At 50.3% G+C, this 14,437-nt stretch overlaps 1 protein-coding gene across 19 annotated transcripts in view; it reads right to left on the reverse strand.

The window, feature by feature from the left end:
- Nucleotides 1-1,140: 1,140 nt before the first annotated feature.
- Nucleotides 1,141-14,437, reverse strand: part of GALNS (galactosamine (N-acetyl)-6-sulfatase) — a 44,698-nt gene continuing 31,401 nt past the window's right edge. For 7 of the 19 annotated variants that reach the window (XR_015275502.1, XM_086848013.1, XM_086848023.1 and 4 more), the window contains 2 exons: nucleotides 10,010-10,127; nucleotides 3,360-6,706 (listed from right to left, as the gene is read on the reverse strand). Coding sequence is in view for 13 of the 19 variants with exons in the window: in XM_086848013.1 (XP_086704139.1) it covers nucleotides 6,620-6,706; nucleotides 10,010-10,127 (205 nt within the window). In the remaining 6 variants the exon portion in view is untranslated. Of the gene's footprint in view, nucleotides 2,817-3,359; nucleotides 6,707-10,009; nucleotides 10,128-11,976; nucleotides 12,805-14,437 lie in introns of those variants that run through there. The other 12 variants (XR_015275503.1, XM_086848010.1, XR_015275500.1 and 9 more) reach the window with 11 other exon arrangements.

The raw sequence follows: 14,437 nt of genomic DNA on the forward strand, positions 1-14,437 counted from the left end.
TCTTCCTGGCAGATGGAATTGCTGATGGAATTTATCTGCCTACTCGTGGAAATAAATAAGCAGGAGCTTATTTCCTGGGGAAAAGGATCTTTGCAGCCTGCCAAGCAGCTCAGCTTCTGCTTCTCACTAATGGAGGGGCTGGAACGGGGGGTCTGTGTCACCCCTGTCCTGTTTGTGACCCCCCACAATCCCACCCTCACTGCAGGAGACTCCACCACATGTTCCTGGAGGCTGAGTGAGGTTCCCAGGCCCCTCATCCCAGCCAAGCCCTGGCAAACCTTCCCCAGGATGAGCTGCTGAGTGCCCCCACTGCTCCACCCCACAGCCAGGGATCTCCTCCTCGGATGTGGGATCAGTCTGTCTCCATCGCTTCTGTCGGGAAAGGCACAAAGGTTACACCAAACTGGACTTGCAGTGACCCAGAAGTCATGGTTAAACATTCCTAAGATTCCTGTCAGAACTCCTGATTTATCCCCCTTCTCCAAGGATTCCAACTGCACCTACCGGCACAGACCGGACTGGAACACCCCAAGGAAATCAATTTTCCCTGTGATTGTTCCACCTTTCAAACAACACTGCTGACTCCTACTGCAATTTCCATCTGCAGAGAACTTTCCTAGGACCCCTTTCCAAATGTGATGTCAAAGGGCTCTGGAATATCACCCGGGAGGTGACTCCACATCCGCTCGTGGCTCGGAGAGGTTCAGTGATCCGTGCCTGGCAAAGGAATCACCACCTGGAATCTGGATTCCCCCAGCAGACTCTGGATTTGCCCCTTTTCAGTGATTTAAAAGTGCTTTGAGATCTTGATAGGAGAGGTGTTACTAGCCAGGGAGCACAGAAACTGGGAATATAAAAGTTTGGGAACTAACTTTAATCAGCTTAACCAGGCAATTAAAGAGCTGTGCTGAGCCTGGAAGTTTGTGTTCCGTTCAGGATTTTAACACTTCAGTGTGAAGTGGAACAAAATGCCCTGAATTTCAACATCTCCCTTCCATGAGGGAAAATGAGCACAAAAATTTCCCTGCAAATCCACTGGAATGCTTCGTTTCAATCTCAGCTGAGGAAACTCATGCACTTTAAACCCTTTCAAAAAAAAAAAAAACCACAACCAAAACCACACACACACACACACAAAAATCCAATTTGAAACATCTTATTTCAACACCAGAAGAATGCAGCTCCCCAGCCAGATCCCTGGGCTTGGGATAGAAGCTTTGGAGCTGGTTTTGTCCACCTAAAAGAGGGAGAAATGTCGTGATCCAGCTGTGCCTCCCTCGGAGCCCAAGGAGCACCTCCTGCCTGCTGCAGCAGGTTGGATCAGGCCCTTGGAGAAGACACAAATCTCCTCTCTCTGCCCTGGCCAGCCTGGATTTTGTGTCTGATCCAGAACTAATGGATTTGGCTCGCATTCCTCGCTGCTGGCTTTTATCTGCTCTCCCTTTCAGCTGGGAATTGTGCTACCAACCTCCTGTCACCCAGAGGGTGTTAAGTGACTCCAAGAGGGACAAAGGCCCGGAGAGCTGCCAGATTGCCTCTCTCCAGAAGCTGGAAGGCAGAGGCTTCTCCTGCCTCCTAAAAGACCACGAGCTTCTGGCTACGGATCCACCTTTATTTAGGATTTATATAATCCCAACTAGACTTAAAGCAACAACAAAACTTTAAACGGTGGAAGGGGATATAAAGAAATCAGGCAAATGGAGCCTTGGTGTTTAAAATAGCCATTTTCCAAAGGAAAAAAGAACTCAAATGGGATTTCAGTTCTTCCCTTGCAGCTGTTCTTAAAACCTGACAGTTTAATTCAAGGGGCACCACAGTGTCGCCTCCTGATAACATAGAAAAACATCCAATGCCACCAGAAAACAAAAGGAAAAGTCGATTTCCAAGTATTCTAACTGTTAGGAGAGATGAAAAACAGGCCATTCTAACTGCAGAACAGTTATCTGGAAGCTGAACAAGCAAAGGAACTCTTATGAGGATAAAAGTGTGTTTAGTTTGTAAAGTTTCCCAGTGCTGAGGACAAGGGCAGGATCCCTGGGGAGGGATTTCTCTGGATTTTGCTCCAGAGGCTGCTGGGGACTCTGCAGCCAAAAATCACCTCCCAGCACCCCAAACCTTCCTCCCCCACAAACTCCATTCAGTTCTCACCTTCCACAGGTCCTTCTTCAGCTGCTGCAGTTCTTTCATGGGGTTACCTCAAAGCTGTTGTCACTGGGGAAAACGAGAGTGTCCAACCTTGAGGAGATCCTTGATGTGAAAGCAGGAATTTTGGGATGCTGTCCATGAGGTTTGGGAAGGGCTGGAGGTGACAGGTATAGGAACTGCCACTACTGTCCCACAGCCTCCTTCTTGGAGATGGCAGTTCCACTTCTTTTAGTCAAATCCCACTGTCACTGCCCCAAAACAGCCCCCAGGTTTTACCAGCAAATCCGTGGGATTCTCTCGCTTCTCTTGTTCCAAACTTCCCCATTTTCCCTTTGACACCACATTCCTGAGGCTCCCCTCGGGCAGGCAGAGCCGTGTTCTCTGCTGCACTCCAGCCAGTTTGCAGGGCATTAACCTTGGCTCCAAGTGTTGGGAATTGATCTGCTGCTTCCCAGTTCCAGCCTTCAGCTCCCCAAATTGTTTGTCCCAAGGGACCAATTTGCCACCGAAATAATCCATTTGTCGCTGCTGGATTTGAAATCAAGGCTCCACTTTTGCAGCCAGAGTTTTTCCACGATTATTAGTTCCATCCATTTCGGAAGCTTCTCTGCACGGAGGGTGGGATGATAACAGAGCCTCAGGGGCAGAGCTGGGAGGCTTGAGAGGCTCAGCTAATTGGAAATTAAAGGCAAGAAAGAAATTCTTTGGACTCTTAGGCCAGGAAGATATTAAGCTTTTAGCGTTCAGCATAATAAACATAAAGAAAGGAACATCGCAGCCCTAAACTCCAGCATTCCTTTGGCATTTCTGTCTCGTAGCTGGAGAACAGAAGCCACCACCACCAGAGAAGTTTGGCTGCTGCAGGTCCCAGAGTGGGCAGGAAATCCCTCCAGCCCCACTCCTGCCCCAGTTCCCGAACTGGGAAGCTTCAGGCCAGCAGCTCAGGATGGTTTTTAAGGGCAGATGTGGCCACTTTGTGCCCTGAGTGGGTAGTGGGGGCTGCAGGCACCATCCCCACCCCTGTGCTGTTCCTCCCCAGCCTCTGAACTGCACCTTGAGGACTGGGAGATTGATCCATGGTAAACATAATTCCAGGAAAACAAACTAAATTATTTTTAACCCCAGTCAGTCCCATGACCCTGGAGGTGAATTTGGGAGAGTGCCCCAAAGCAAGGTGTTACCCCCTTGGCTTACAGGTGAAATCACAGACTGCATTGCTGATAAATTAGTTTATTTTTCCTCAATAGTTCTTCACCTCACAGCTTTTAAATCTGTACATTTTTAGGAAAGGCATTCATTTAAAATTCCTCCTATTACCCAGCTGTAAAACAACTATTCCTATTTAACACAGAAGCTTTGTCACGTTAAACCCTGGTTATTTATTATCTGCTTCGTGTCCTTTTATTCTAAACAGACACTCCATGCTTTCAAGACACTAACTTGCTTTCAAGTGCAAAATTTCCCTCCAGGATCCGTGTCCTGAGATTATTCCAGGGAGGAATGAGGGTTTGCTGTGCTGGGATGGGGGGGACAAACCCTGTAGCTGCTCAGAGCAAGTTCCAGGGGCAAAGCAGGATCTTCCGAAGTGCAGCTGGGAAAGAGAAAAGGAGGAAGCAGCAGGCAGGGGGCAGGGAGGAGGTGTCCAGAGCAAATTCTGGGGATTGAGGAGCGTGGCCAGGCCAGGCCCCAGCTCTGATCCTGGGGGAACTCTTCCTAAGCAGCACAGAACCCCACAAAGTGGTGTCACCTCAGCAGGATTTGAGGGCTGACATGACTGCCAGGGAGCTGCAGCCATGGACTCCCTCCTCTGGTGGGAGTTTTATAGTGAATGCAGGGCTCTGACATTCCCAGAATCAAAGTCACTGAGGTTGGAAAAGAGCTTGGAGATCATCGAGTCCAACCCTCAGCCCAGCACCATCACCACAGTCACCTCAATGCCACATCCACATGGCTTTCAACACTTCCAGGGATGGGGATGTCACCACTGCCCTGTGCCAATGCTTTTCACCCTTTCCATGAATAAAATTCCCTGATATTCAACCTGGCACAACTCTCCTCCTGTCCCTGTTCCTGGGAGCAGAGCCCTCCCCTGGCTGTCCCCTCCTGGCAGGGAGTTGTGCAGAGCCATGAGGTCCCTCCTGATCCTCCTTTTCTCCAGGCTGAGCCCCTTCCCAGCTCCCTCAGCCCCTCCTGGTGCTCCAGCCCGTTCCCAGCTCCATTCCCCTCTCTGGACAAGCAGAAGCACTAAAGCAGAGGTGGAACAGCCCCAGAAAATGGGGAGCTCCTGGTTTTATCTGTGCTGACAGACCCACAACTGCTCCCAGCCCTCACCTCACCTCTGAGGGAGCTGCTGGCCGGATCTCCCAGGCCTTGAGCTGTGTCTAAACAAGGAGGAACGTTATGGATGAGCTGGAAATGCCATGATACACTTGAAGGACAATTAGGAACATCCTAAGAAATGTGGGCTATAAACAAATGTCACTTGCAGACATGCAGGGATCCCTGAAATGCTGGCTGGGATTTCTGAGAGGTGGAACAGCAAGAGCTGACTCAAGTGCTGTTCTTATCCCAGTTTTATGGGATTATCCAGCTCCATGAGACACACACCAGGAATTACCGTGGAGGGGATTCCAGGTACAGAAACCATGGGGATGGGGAGAATGCAGTGCTGGGGATTACAGGAGGGTAGGAACAAGCAGCTGAGAGCCTGGAGCTGGTGGGAGCACAGCACTTGGCACAGAAGCAGAGCTCTCAAGCAGCTCCAGGCTTAGCTTGGGAAGGAATTGGAGCTGTTTCCAGGTACAGGACACCTGGATTTTCCCAAGGCAGCACAAGATCACATGGAGAGGGCACGTGTACTGTGGAAAACACTGGAGGGTGGAAATAGAGCTCTTGGTGGGACAAATGGAGAATGGTTTGGGTGCAAAGGGATCTAAAAGCTCATCCAGTTCCACCCCCTGCCATGGGCAGGAACAGCTTCCACTGTCCCAGGCTGCTCCAAGCTTCTCTGGGCCAGGGCCTCCCCACTCTCACAGGGAACAATTTCCTCCTTATATCCAACCTACATTTCCCCTCTTTCAGTCTTCTCAGAACCCAAACAAGCCCAGGGCTCCCTCCTGCCCTGAAGGCCCAGAGGAGCCTGGTTTTGCTGCAGACAGGTTTCCTGGAGACAGGGAAGGGTGTGGAATGGGCTCCAAGGCAGAGCAGGGATCTGCCCTGCAGAGTTGAGCGAAGGCTCCCCAGGAACTCTGGCTAAAGGAGAGCTACAGCCAGGCTGGGGAAGGTTTGCACAAGGAGAATTCCTTGGAGAACGTGTGCTGGAAACGGGGTCAAGAGTTAAGGGCTGATGCAAAGAGGCATTTCTGAGCCTGCACTTGGCTGGGCCCAGAGCACGAGATGGGAAGTGAACTTGGACCAGCTTTAGATCCAGATTTTTGGAAATCAAGAAAAGCCCCAAAATGAACACCTGACACCCAGCTCCCCACAAATGTCCTGCACCAACAATTAGGCAACAGAATCCTGGAATGGTCTGGGTTGGAAAAGACCTGAAAGCTCATCCAGGGCAACCCCACTTCCACTACCCCAGGTTGCTCCAAGTCCATTCCAGTCCAGCCTCGGACACTTCCAGGGATCCAGGGGCAGCCACAGCTGCTCTGGGCACCTGTGCCAGGGTCTCACCTCTCCTACAAGGAAGAATTCCTTCCCAATATCCCATCTAAGCCTGCCCTCTGGCAGTGGAAGGCATTCCCTGTGTCCTGGCACTCCAGATCCTTTTCCACAGTCCCTCTCCAGCTCTCTTGGAGCTCCTTCAGGCCCTGGCAGGGGCTGTAACCCCAATCCAACACTTACTTGAACACAATCCTCACCTTTCCTTAAACCATGACCTAGGGAATGTTTGCACATGGAAGGAATTCAGTGTGTTCTCCCTGGATCCAAACCCCTCAGCTGTGAACAGGAGGGATCCCTTGTTTGCACCCAGAACTCACAAATTTCGGGTGAAAGGAAAAACAAGTTGATGTCCAGAGTTCACAATGGAAATCAAATGTTAAAACAACAAGTTACAGGCAAACAAAACATGGGCAGTTTGGGCAGGGCTGTCTGGCAGCTCCGAGTTTCCTGACCTGTCCCCATGGATCCTGCTGGAGCGAGCGAGGTTGGGTGGAAGGAGCAGGAGTGATCCATTTTGGATCTGATGGTGTTTTGGAGCTGATGGCAGAGTCGTGGCTGGCCAGAGAACTTTTACAGCTGAACCCATCCTCACTGGAGTTACCATTTAGGGAAAGAACTGGGAGAAGAGAGGAGTAGAGGCTAAACCCTGAGCATGAGGAATATAAACACTGTCCCTTTTGGAAGAGCAAGTGATGATATCATGCACACATCACACCCTTCCTGTGTAAACAGGAGTGCCAACAGGAGCAGGCACTGGAAACTCGATGTCCAGCTGCCTCTGGGTAGCTCTGGAGGGCTGCAGCCATCAGTGAGGCCAAGAGCATTTCTTAGGATCAGACTCTGGCGCTTTCAGGCACTTCCCAAGCTTCTCACAGCCTGGAGGGGACCAATTCTGTTAAAAACAAACAGAAATAGACAGAAAGATGATTCACACCAAGTATCTGCTAAACTCTCACCCCAACCAGCTCTTAATGATGCTCACAAAGACACTTTTATGTGCTGCTTGAAAAATGAAACTCCTCTTGCAGCCGAAGCCTCTGGGCTCATAAACTTCCCCACTCCAAACACTGCTCAAATAAAAGCTGGGAAAGGCTACAAATCCTGTGCAGCAGATGATTCCCTCTCCTGGGATATGCCAGTCCTTCCTGGCCTCTCCCAGTCCAGTTTGCTGGGATGCTGGTGACCCTCCTCTCTCTCCTGTAGCAGCACAGAGCAACCAGACCAGGAGGTTTTGGTGACACCCCCAGTTTTCCTGGGATTCCTGGGGAGTTCCTAATCTCAGCACTGCAATATCCAGGCACTTTCCTGAGGAAGCAAAAGGCAGCAGAAGGGTGTGAGAGAGATAAGAATGCTGGTATTTTAATGAGCATTTTGATGGATGAGTCCATGGGCAGATGGAGCAGGAAGCATTCCTGAGACTCCTCTTCCAGTGCCTGCACACCAGAACAGAAATAGACAGAAAGTTTTCCACGTTTTTTGAGCTACCTGAAGTGTAGAACAGAAAAAGGACACCAGCAAGGAGATCCACTGCCAGCTTCAGCTTCCAGAGGGATTAATGGAAGAAGGAATTTGGATAAATGAACATTTTTAATTTCATTGAGGTTCTGCCATTTAAAATTTGGGACTGTGGTCATGGGAAGGGAAAATCACAATTCCCATTCTGCCTTTAGGGATCTTTTGTGCTCATTGTCTGTCCCTCCTTCTCTCAGGCCTGTCCATCCATGGGATATTCCTGCTGTCCCCTACTGAAGGCCAGTTCAACACTGCCCTCCTGCTGATTTCGTTTTGCTGATTTTCACCCTGCAAGTATTTATGTTTTCTTGGGATTCATTTCCTACGGAAAAGAAACGCTGAACCCCAGGAAAAGAAACCACTGGAGCAGGTTTTTGTTCCATGGAGCTGACAACAGATGGCAGTGAGACACCAGCTATTCGTGCAGAGGAGCAGCCACAGAGGGAGCTGTGCTGGAGACACCTCTGCACCGAGGGCTTCCAGAACAATTAATGCCGTTTTCTAAATCTGTTCCTCTGGTTTAAAATGTGCAGCCAGGGCTGGAAAATTCAGAGCAGTCTGCAGAAGGAATTGAGAGCCAAAGGAACAGATGAAATGAAATGTTTGTTCTTTTGAAAAAGCAGAACAATAAATGGTCTGTGCTGCAGTCCCGGTCCCGTTGCTGGTCTGTGCTGGGAGCCCTGGGGACACCACGTGTGCTGTGAGCCAGGCCAGCCCTGAGCTGCATGGAACAGCTTCTCCCACACTCCCACAGCAGGAAAACCCAGCAGAGCCGGCTCTGGGGGAGCTCCCTGGACGCTGCTGCTGGGATCCAGCACAGATGGGCTGCAAACACCTCCCCTGCTCCGGTGCTTCCATCAATCCTCGGCTGCAGGAGGTGCAGAATGATCCATCTGCTCTCCTGGAATCCTGCAATGCTTGGGTGGGAAGGGACCTTAAAGCTCATCCAGTCCCAACCCTGCCATGGCCAGGGACACCCTCCACTGGCCCAGGGTGCTCCAAGCCCCATCCAACCTTGCCTTGGACATTTCCAGGGATGGCACAGCCACAGCTCCTCTGGGAATCTGTGCCAGGGTCTCCCCACCCTCCCAGGGATGAATTCCTTCCCAATATCACATCCATCCCTGCCCTCTGGCACTGGGAGCCATTCCCTGTGTCCTGTCCCTCCGTGGCCTTGAACACTTCCACACACTTTGTTTTTGTGTAAGTAAAGACAATTCTTCTCCTCTCTCCCAAATACATCAAACACCCTTATCACATAAACAGGTGATAGGAGATAGTGTCAGTGTCTCTATCTCCCAGCATGCCCCAAAAACAGATTTAGGCCCCAGTCCACCCCACCAATATAATCTCTCCCTAAAGATTTGCTTATCTTCATTTCTGGTCTGCAAAGGCAGCAGCAATCTGGTGCCTGATATTTTGGTGTTGTGACCATGGAGTTATCTTGTGAGGAGAGTACACAGACTGGAAAACTCACCATGTTTCCTGCTGGGATTGAAACATTTCTCCTGGGATTAGAATCCCCCCAGCCCATTTTCTGCCTCTGATGGCCTTCAATTTGTGAAGCAGTTTTGGAAGGAATGCCTTTGCAGTGCAGGGCTCTGGCAGCAGCCAGGCCCTGGGGACAGTGCCTGAATCCAAAAGGTCCCAGAGGAGCAGAGAACAGTTTTTATTAAGGGAAAAGTTGAATAAGGAAAGAAAACAACACAGAAACAATGGGCCTTCAAATCTTTTTCCTATTTAGCATCCAAAAATAAAGAGATGGGACAAAGCTAAGGGACATCTTTGCCTTGTTTCTGAGAGGAACTGCTCCACATTTTGCTCTTTGCTGGTGACAGACCAGAGGCAGCGGGTTCTGACTGATTCAGAAGATTATTTCTGCATCAGGAAGATTTTGCCTGTTACTATTTTGTAACAGCCTGTTACAAGATTTTGTCCGTAAAAAGATTTTGCCTGTTACTATTTTGTCTGTCAGCCCCCAGACACATTCCCTCAGACTACACAGCCTCCTGTCAAGTGACAACCTCCCCCACATTATCCAGTTTCTTTCCCAGGTTCTCAATAAACCAAGCAGTGTTTGACAGGGAAGCCAAACTGTAACTTTCCAACAAGAGACTTGAAAGAGAAAACAGCACTGGAAATGTTCAATTTCAATAAAGACTTTGGAAAATTCAGGCATGGGGGGAATTGGAGGAAACAGAGCAAGATAGATCACTGAAAATGAGGCACTGTCCCATAGAAGATTCAAAACAAAGAGGGCAGGAATGGATGGGACATTGGGAAGGAATTCCTCCCTGGGAGGGTGGGCAGGCCCTGGCACAGGTGCTCAGAGGAGCTGGGGCTGCCCCTGGATCCCTGGAAGTGTCCCAGGCCAGGCTGGATGGAGCTTGGAGCACCCTGGGCCAGTGGAAGGTGTCCCTGCCCTGGCAGGGGTGGGACTGGATGAGCTCTAAGATCCCTTCCCACCCAAACCATTGCAGGATTCATGATGTGATTCCAGGATTTGGAGAATTGCAGAAAGGGATTAGAAAGGAGAAGAAGGAACTGCTCTGTCTCTAAAGCAAGGAACCCACCAACAGGTGACTGTGATCTCTTCTCCATCCCTTCCCAACACTGACATTGCATGAAACATTTACAAAATGTATTTTAATCCAAGGATTCCCCAGTGCATTTAGGCACTCACCATGACAGCCTGGTCACACACGTTCAGCTGGGGCTGGCCTGGCACCAGGGCAGCCTTGTGCTCCTGGACCAGCCCCGAGATGCGCTCCATGGCCCGCTGGTATTCCTCACTGGCAAAACTGCAACGGGAAAAGCACAGGGGTTACTGCTGGGCTTCACTGTGCTGTCCATCACCAGGCTGGGCCACAAGGAAGAGATGTGGAAACATCCTGCCAGCTGCCCGTGGGTCTGTAGGGAATGAAGTGCAGGCTGGCAGGGTGGGGCTGCGCTGCTCAGGGCACCGAGGATGGCAGTGGCTTGTCCTCCCCAGAAATCACCTGCCTCCAGACCAGCTCAGCTTTCCAAACTGCTGCTCCAGGGCCCCAAATGTTTCCTCCTAGTGCAGATCTGCTAGGAGCTCATGTGGATTCCCAAGGGAATTGTCTTAGCAAATAAAAAGGCATTTCTGGGTTGTCCTCGAGCTATCCCTTAAACGATTATCAGGGGAGGCTTCCCAGACACAGGACAAACGTTTTCCCAGACAGCTTAGGACAGAAATTTCCCAAGGCAACTCTTCCAGTGCGTCCCACCTGAGGTCAGCAGCTCTCCACACTCAGCTCCCCCTCTTCCAAGAGCTCTCCTGGAACACCTGCCCTGGGTGGAGGCGTTTGTTGTAGGGAAGCGAAGGGAATGTCAATATTTTGTTTTACAAGAGTGTTCTCAGGAAGGGTTTCAAACACAACCTCGGGCCAGTTAAACTCCACAACCACCAAGGAAATGAACTAAAATTATGCAAACAGAGAGGAGAAGAATAGAAGGGCCTTGTCCAAGAGGAGAATACCTCCCCCATTCCACAACACGCTGAGGTTCTGCCCCATCCACATTTTTCCATTACAGTTTGATTATTCCAAGCTGGGAGCCATCTGCCATGCCCCAAACCTGGTTACAAATGAGCAGAACCTGACCCACCCTTCCAGCAGGTATTTGTGGAGTGGCTCAGGGTAGGCACCACCAATATCTCAAGTATTTCTAAAAAGCAGGATTCCTAACAATGATCTCTCTTTGTCCATCACCTTAAGAGTCACTTAAAAAAAAACACCAAAAACCCCACGGAGAGCGGCAAATTCCTTCTGAAGATAAAAGAAACAATGCAGCTGGGTCCTGACCTCGGGCTCCCTCTGCTCCCAGGCCAAGCTGGCCACCAGCCCCACACTCCAGCTAATTTCCTTCTTTGCAAAACAATCACATTTCGAAGGCCAGCGATGTGCCAAGCATTTCCAGTAAACCCTATAAATATCCCAGCTCGGCAGGCAGCCAGGGGGAGGCTGATTGTGGAGCTGGGCTGAGCTGATAGAGAGCTGGAAGGGAATGGGGGATGAGGAGCTGGAGCTGCTGCTCTCACACCCAGCTGGCTGGATCCTGGTGGAGAGAGCTGAAGGACCACCCTGAAATCCAGAGTATCCTGAGAAGCTCCCGAATTTCATAGAATCTGACAATCCTGGGATGGTTTGGGTTGGAGGGGATTTAAAGCTCATCTCATCCCATCCCCTGCCATGGGCAGGGACACCTTCCACTGGCCCAGGCTGCTCCAAGCCCCATCCAAGCTGGCCTTGGGCACTTCCAGGGATCCAGAGGCAGCCACAGCTGCTCTGGGCACTTGTGCCAGGGCCTGCCCACCCTCACAGGGAGGAATTTCTTCCCAATATCCCACCTAACCCTGCTCCATGGGGTTTGGTTTTCTTTTCTTGACCACGTGGATATATCCCCATTCCATGGAGTTGGATTTTCCTGCCTTGACTCCATGGCTCAGTTTTTCCTCAGATATTCCTGTTCAGCTCCACAACACGCCCCAAAATCCCACATCCGTGGATTTGCAAAGTATTTACTGACTGCACAGGAGTTAAAACTGCCTGCAGCCCTAAGCAAGTGAATTTTGAGACAAAATCTGCAAGAGTGCCTGGAATTTGCATGTAAAATGGGGATAATTACCTCATGGTAATCAGTCTGAGCTGTTAGGGGAGCTGGGAACCTCTCCTACCTGGAGTCCCATCCTTTCCTGGATGTGCACATGGAGAGCTGGGCTGCAAGGCCAGCTTTGCTGCATTCCCTGCTGTAAAAAGAGGTGGAATGAGCTGTACAGGTGTCTGGGCACCATTGTCTGTGAGGATGCAGCCCCGGCTGCCTCCGGGGCGAGCTGCATTTCGTATTCCAGTTGAGCAATCCCGGGAAGGAGAGCTGGGAATAGCACTGCAAGAATGAGAGGGTGAGCAGGTGGTGTTGTGAGGAGTTTGCTAAAAGAGATCCCCCAGCGTCCATGAAATTATTCCACGCTCAGAACGAGGGAGCAGAGTGGACAAAGTCCAGGGTCATTACACTAATTGACACTTTACCTCCGGGAAGTCCCTGGAGATGCAATCAGGGCTGGATTGGAGCTCGGGGTCCCAGGCACAGGTGTGGGCTGTGCTTCCTTCATTTACTGTAATTGTGCCTTGGCAATCTGCTCCCATCCTCCCCCCTCAGCTCCTGGAACCTGCTCTGCTGCTTAACCCCAGCCTGCCCTCCCAGCAAATCCAGCTCTGCAGGGAGCAGGGTTTGTCTCACACACAGCTAAAACTCCGCTCTAATCCTCTGCTCCTTGGGCTTTCACCTTCGGGGATGATTCTCTGCCATCCTTAAATGCACCCTCAAATAGATCAGCACCCAAACAAATCCAGGAGCATTCTCAGCGGGATTTCAGGATGTTTTACACCTCGTCCTGCTGATCCACTGCGCGGTGGCTGTCCTGGGAGTGATGGGGCCGTGGTGTAACTGAGAGGACTGGAACAAAATGGGAATGATAGATTATAAAAAATCCCATAATGGGATTCACAGAAACCTGACAAAGGGCTCTAGACCAGGTTGGACAGGGCTTGGAGCAGCCTGGTTTAGTGAAAGGTAATGAGCTTTCAACAGGATGAGCTTTAAAGGCCCCTTCCAATCCAAACCATTCCAGGATTCCATGATTTTATGAACAGCAGCCCTCAGATTGATATGAAGTTATGGGAAGAGCATAAAACGTGGCTAATGATACTTTACTTCCTTCTCCCCTGGAATTATTTTAATTAAAATCATTATTTTTAATTGTGAAATACACCCAGATTCTGATAATTTGATTTTATCTGTTATCAGTGCTCTGAGGCTTTGCAGCACCGTGGTATCCAAGTCTTGATCTTGTCTTATTATTCAGTCTTCCTCAGTTCCTCTCTTCTATTATCAAGTTTATTTGCAATTTAAGGTCTGCACAATGCAGGAGGCTGAGACAGGTTAGGGGCTCTGCTCTGGAATTACTGGAGAGACTCAGAGGAGCCAGAGGAAAACAAATGAGGAATCAAAGGGTGAAGGTGGCCCTTACCCCAAGTCACCTCTGGTCCAGCAGCATTTTGGGGCCCAGATGCATCCCTGGAGGTGTGAGGGACATGTGGCCACTGAGCCACAGGAAACCTTGGAACTCCAGAATCATTCAGGTTGGAAAAGGCCTCTAAGATCGGAGAGTCCAAGCTGTGGTGATCAGCACACTCCTTGCAGCAAGGAGATGTGATGGTGCTGATCCTTCACCTGCTCACCTATTTCCACAGAAGTTTTCCCTGCCCAGCTCCCAGAATCCTGCCTTTCTGCTGGATTTCACTGCCTGGAACCCCAGGACTGAAATGGCAAAGGGGATAAAGGTAGAGTGAATAGTAAAGCTTTCATCTGGGTGTGAACAGGTGACAGAAGTAACAGCTGTCTACTGATCCTCCTGCTGGTTGCTCCTGTGCTATTCCTCAGCTTTCATTTTCAGTGGTATTCCTGAGCCACAATTTATGTTCTGTGTTCTTCAGGCTGCTTTCTTGTGGCTGCAGCGTTGTCTGGTGCTGTCTCTGAAGAAGATGATGGCATCCACTTCAAACTGCACTCTGCATTTTTTGCAGCTGGTTCACGCAGCTTTTTTTTCTGCCAATATTCCTTTTCATGCAGCATCACTGCACCCAGAACACCTGAGGGCTGTGGGCTGATGGAGCACGAGTTCCAGCTTGGTCCCAGAGACTGGGAAAGGGCAGCCAGGGACCCAGATGTGTTTGTGTCCATCCCCAGTCTCCAGGCTGATGATTCTCCTCCACAGGGGGATTTTATTTCCCCCTCTTCCCTCCGAGCTGGCTCTGTCCCACCTTGTCCCACCTTGCTGCATCCAGCCCCGGCGTGGTTGGTGCTCCACGGTTTTTATTGCCACCTCTGAGGCTCCTCAGCCACAGTTTCCACACTTTTAGTGTCACCTCTCCTGTGGCAGCTGTTAATTCACCCCTGCAATGCAGCTGGTACCATTTCCCTCTTTTCCAAGATGAGGAGTCAGCATCTCCCCTGGGCACAATCCTTGCTCTTTGCTATTATTCCCATTTTTCGCCCTGTTTTGCACCTTTTCTCTCTTCCCCACAGC

Source organism: Cyanistes caeruleus, chromosome 12, assembly GCF_971803275.1.
Source record: "Cyanistes caeruleus chromosome 12, bCyaCae1.hap1.1, whole genome shotgun sequence".
NCBI classification, from domain to species: domain Eukaryota; kingdom Metazoa; phylum Chordata; class Aves; order Passeriformes; family Paridae; genus Cyanistes; species Cyanistes caeruleus.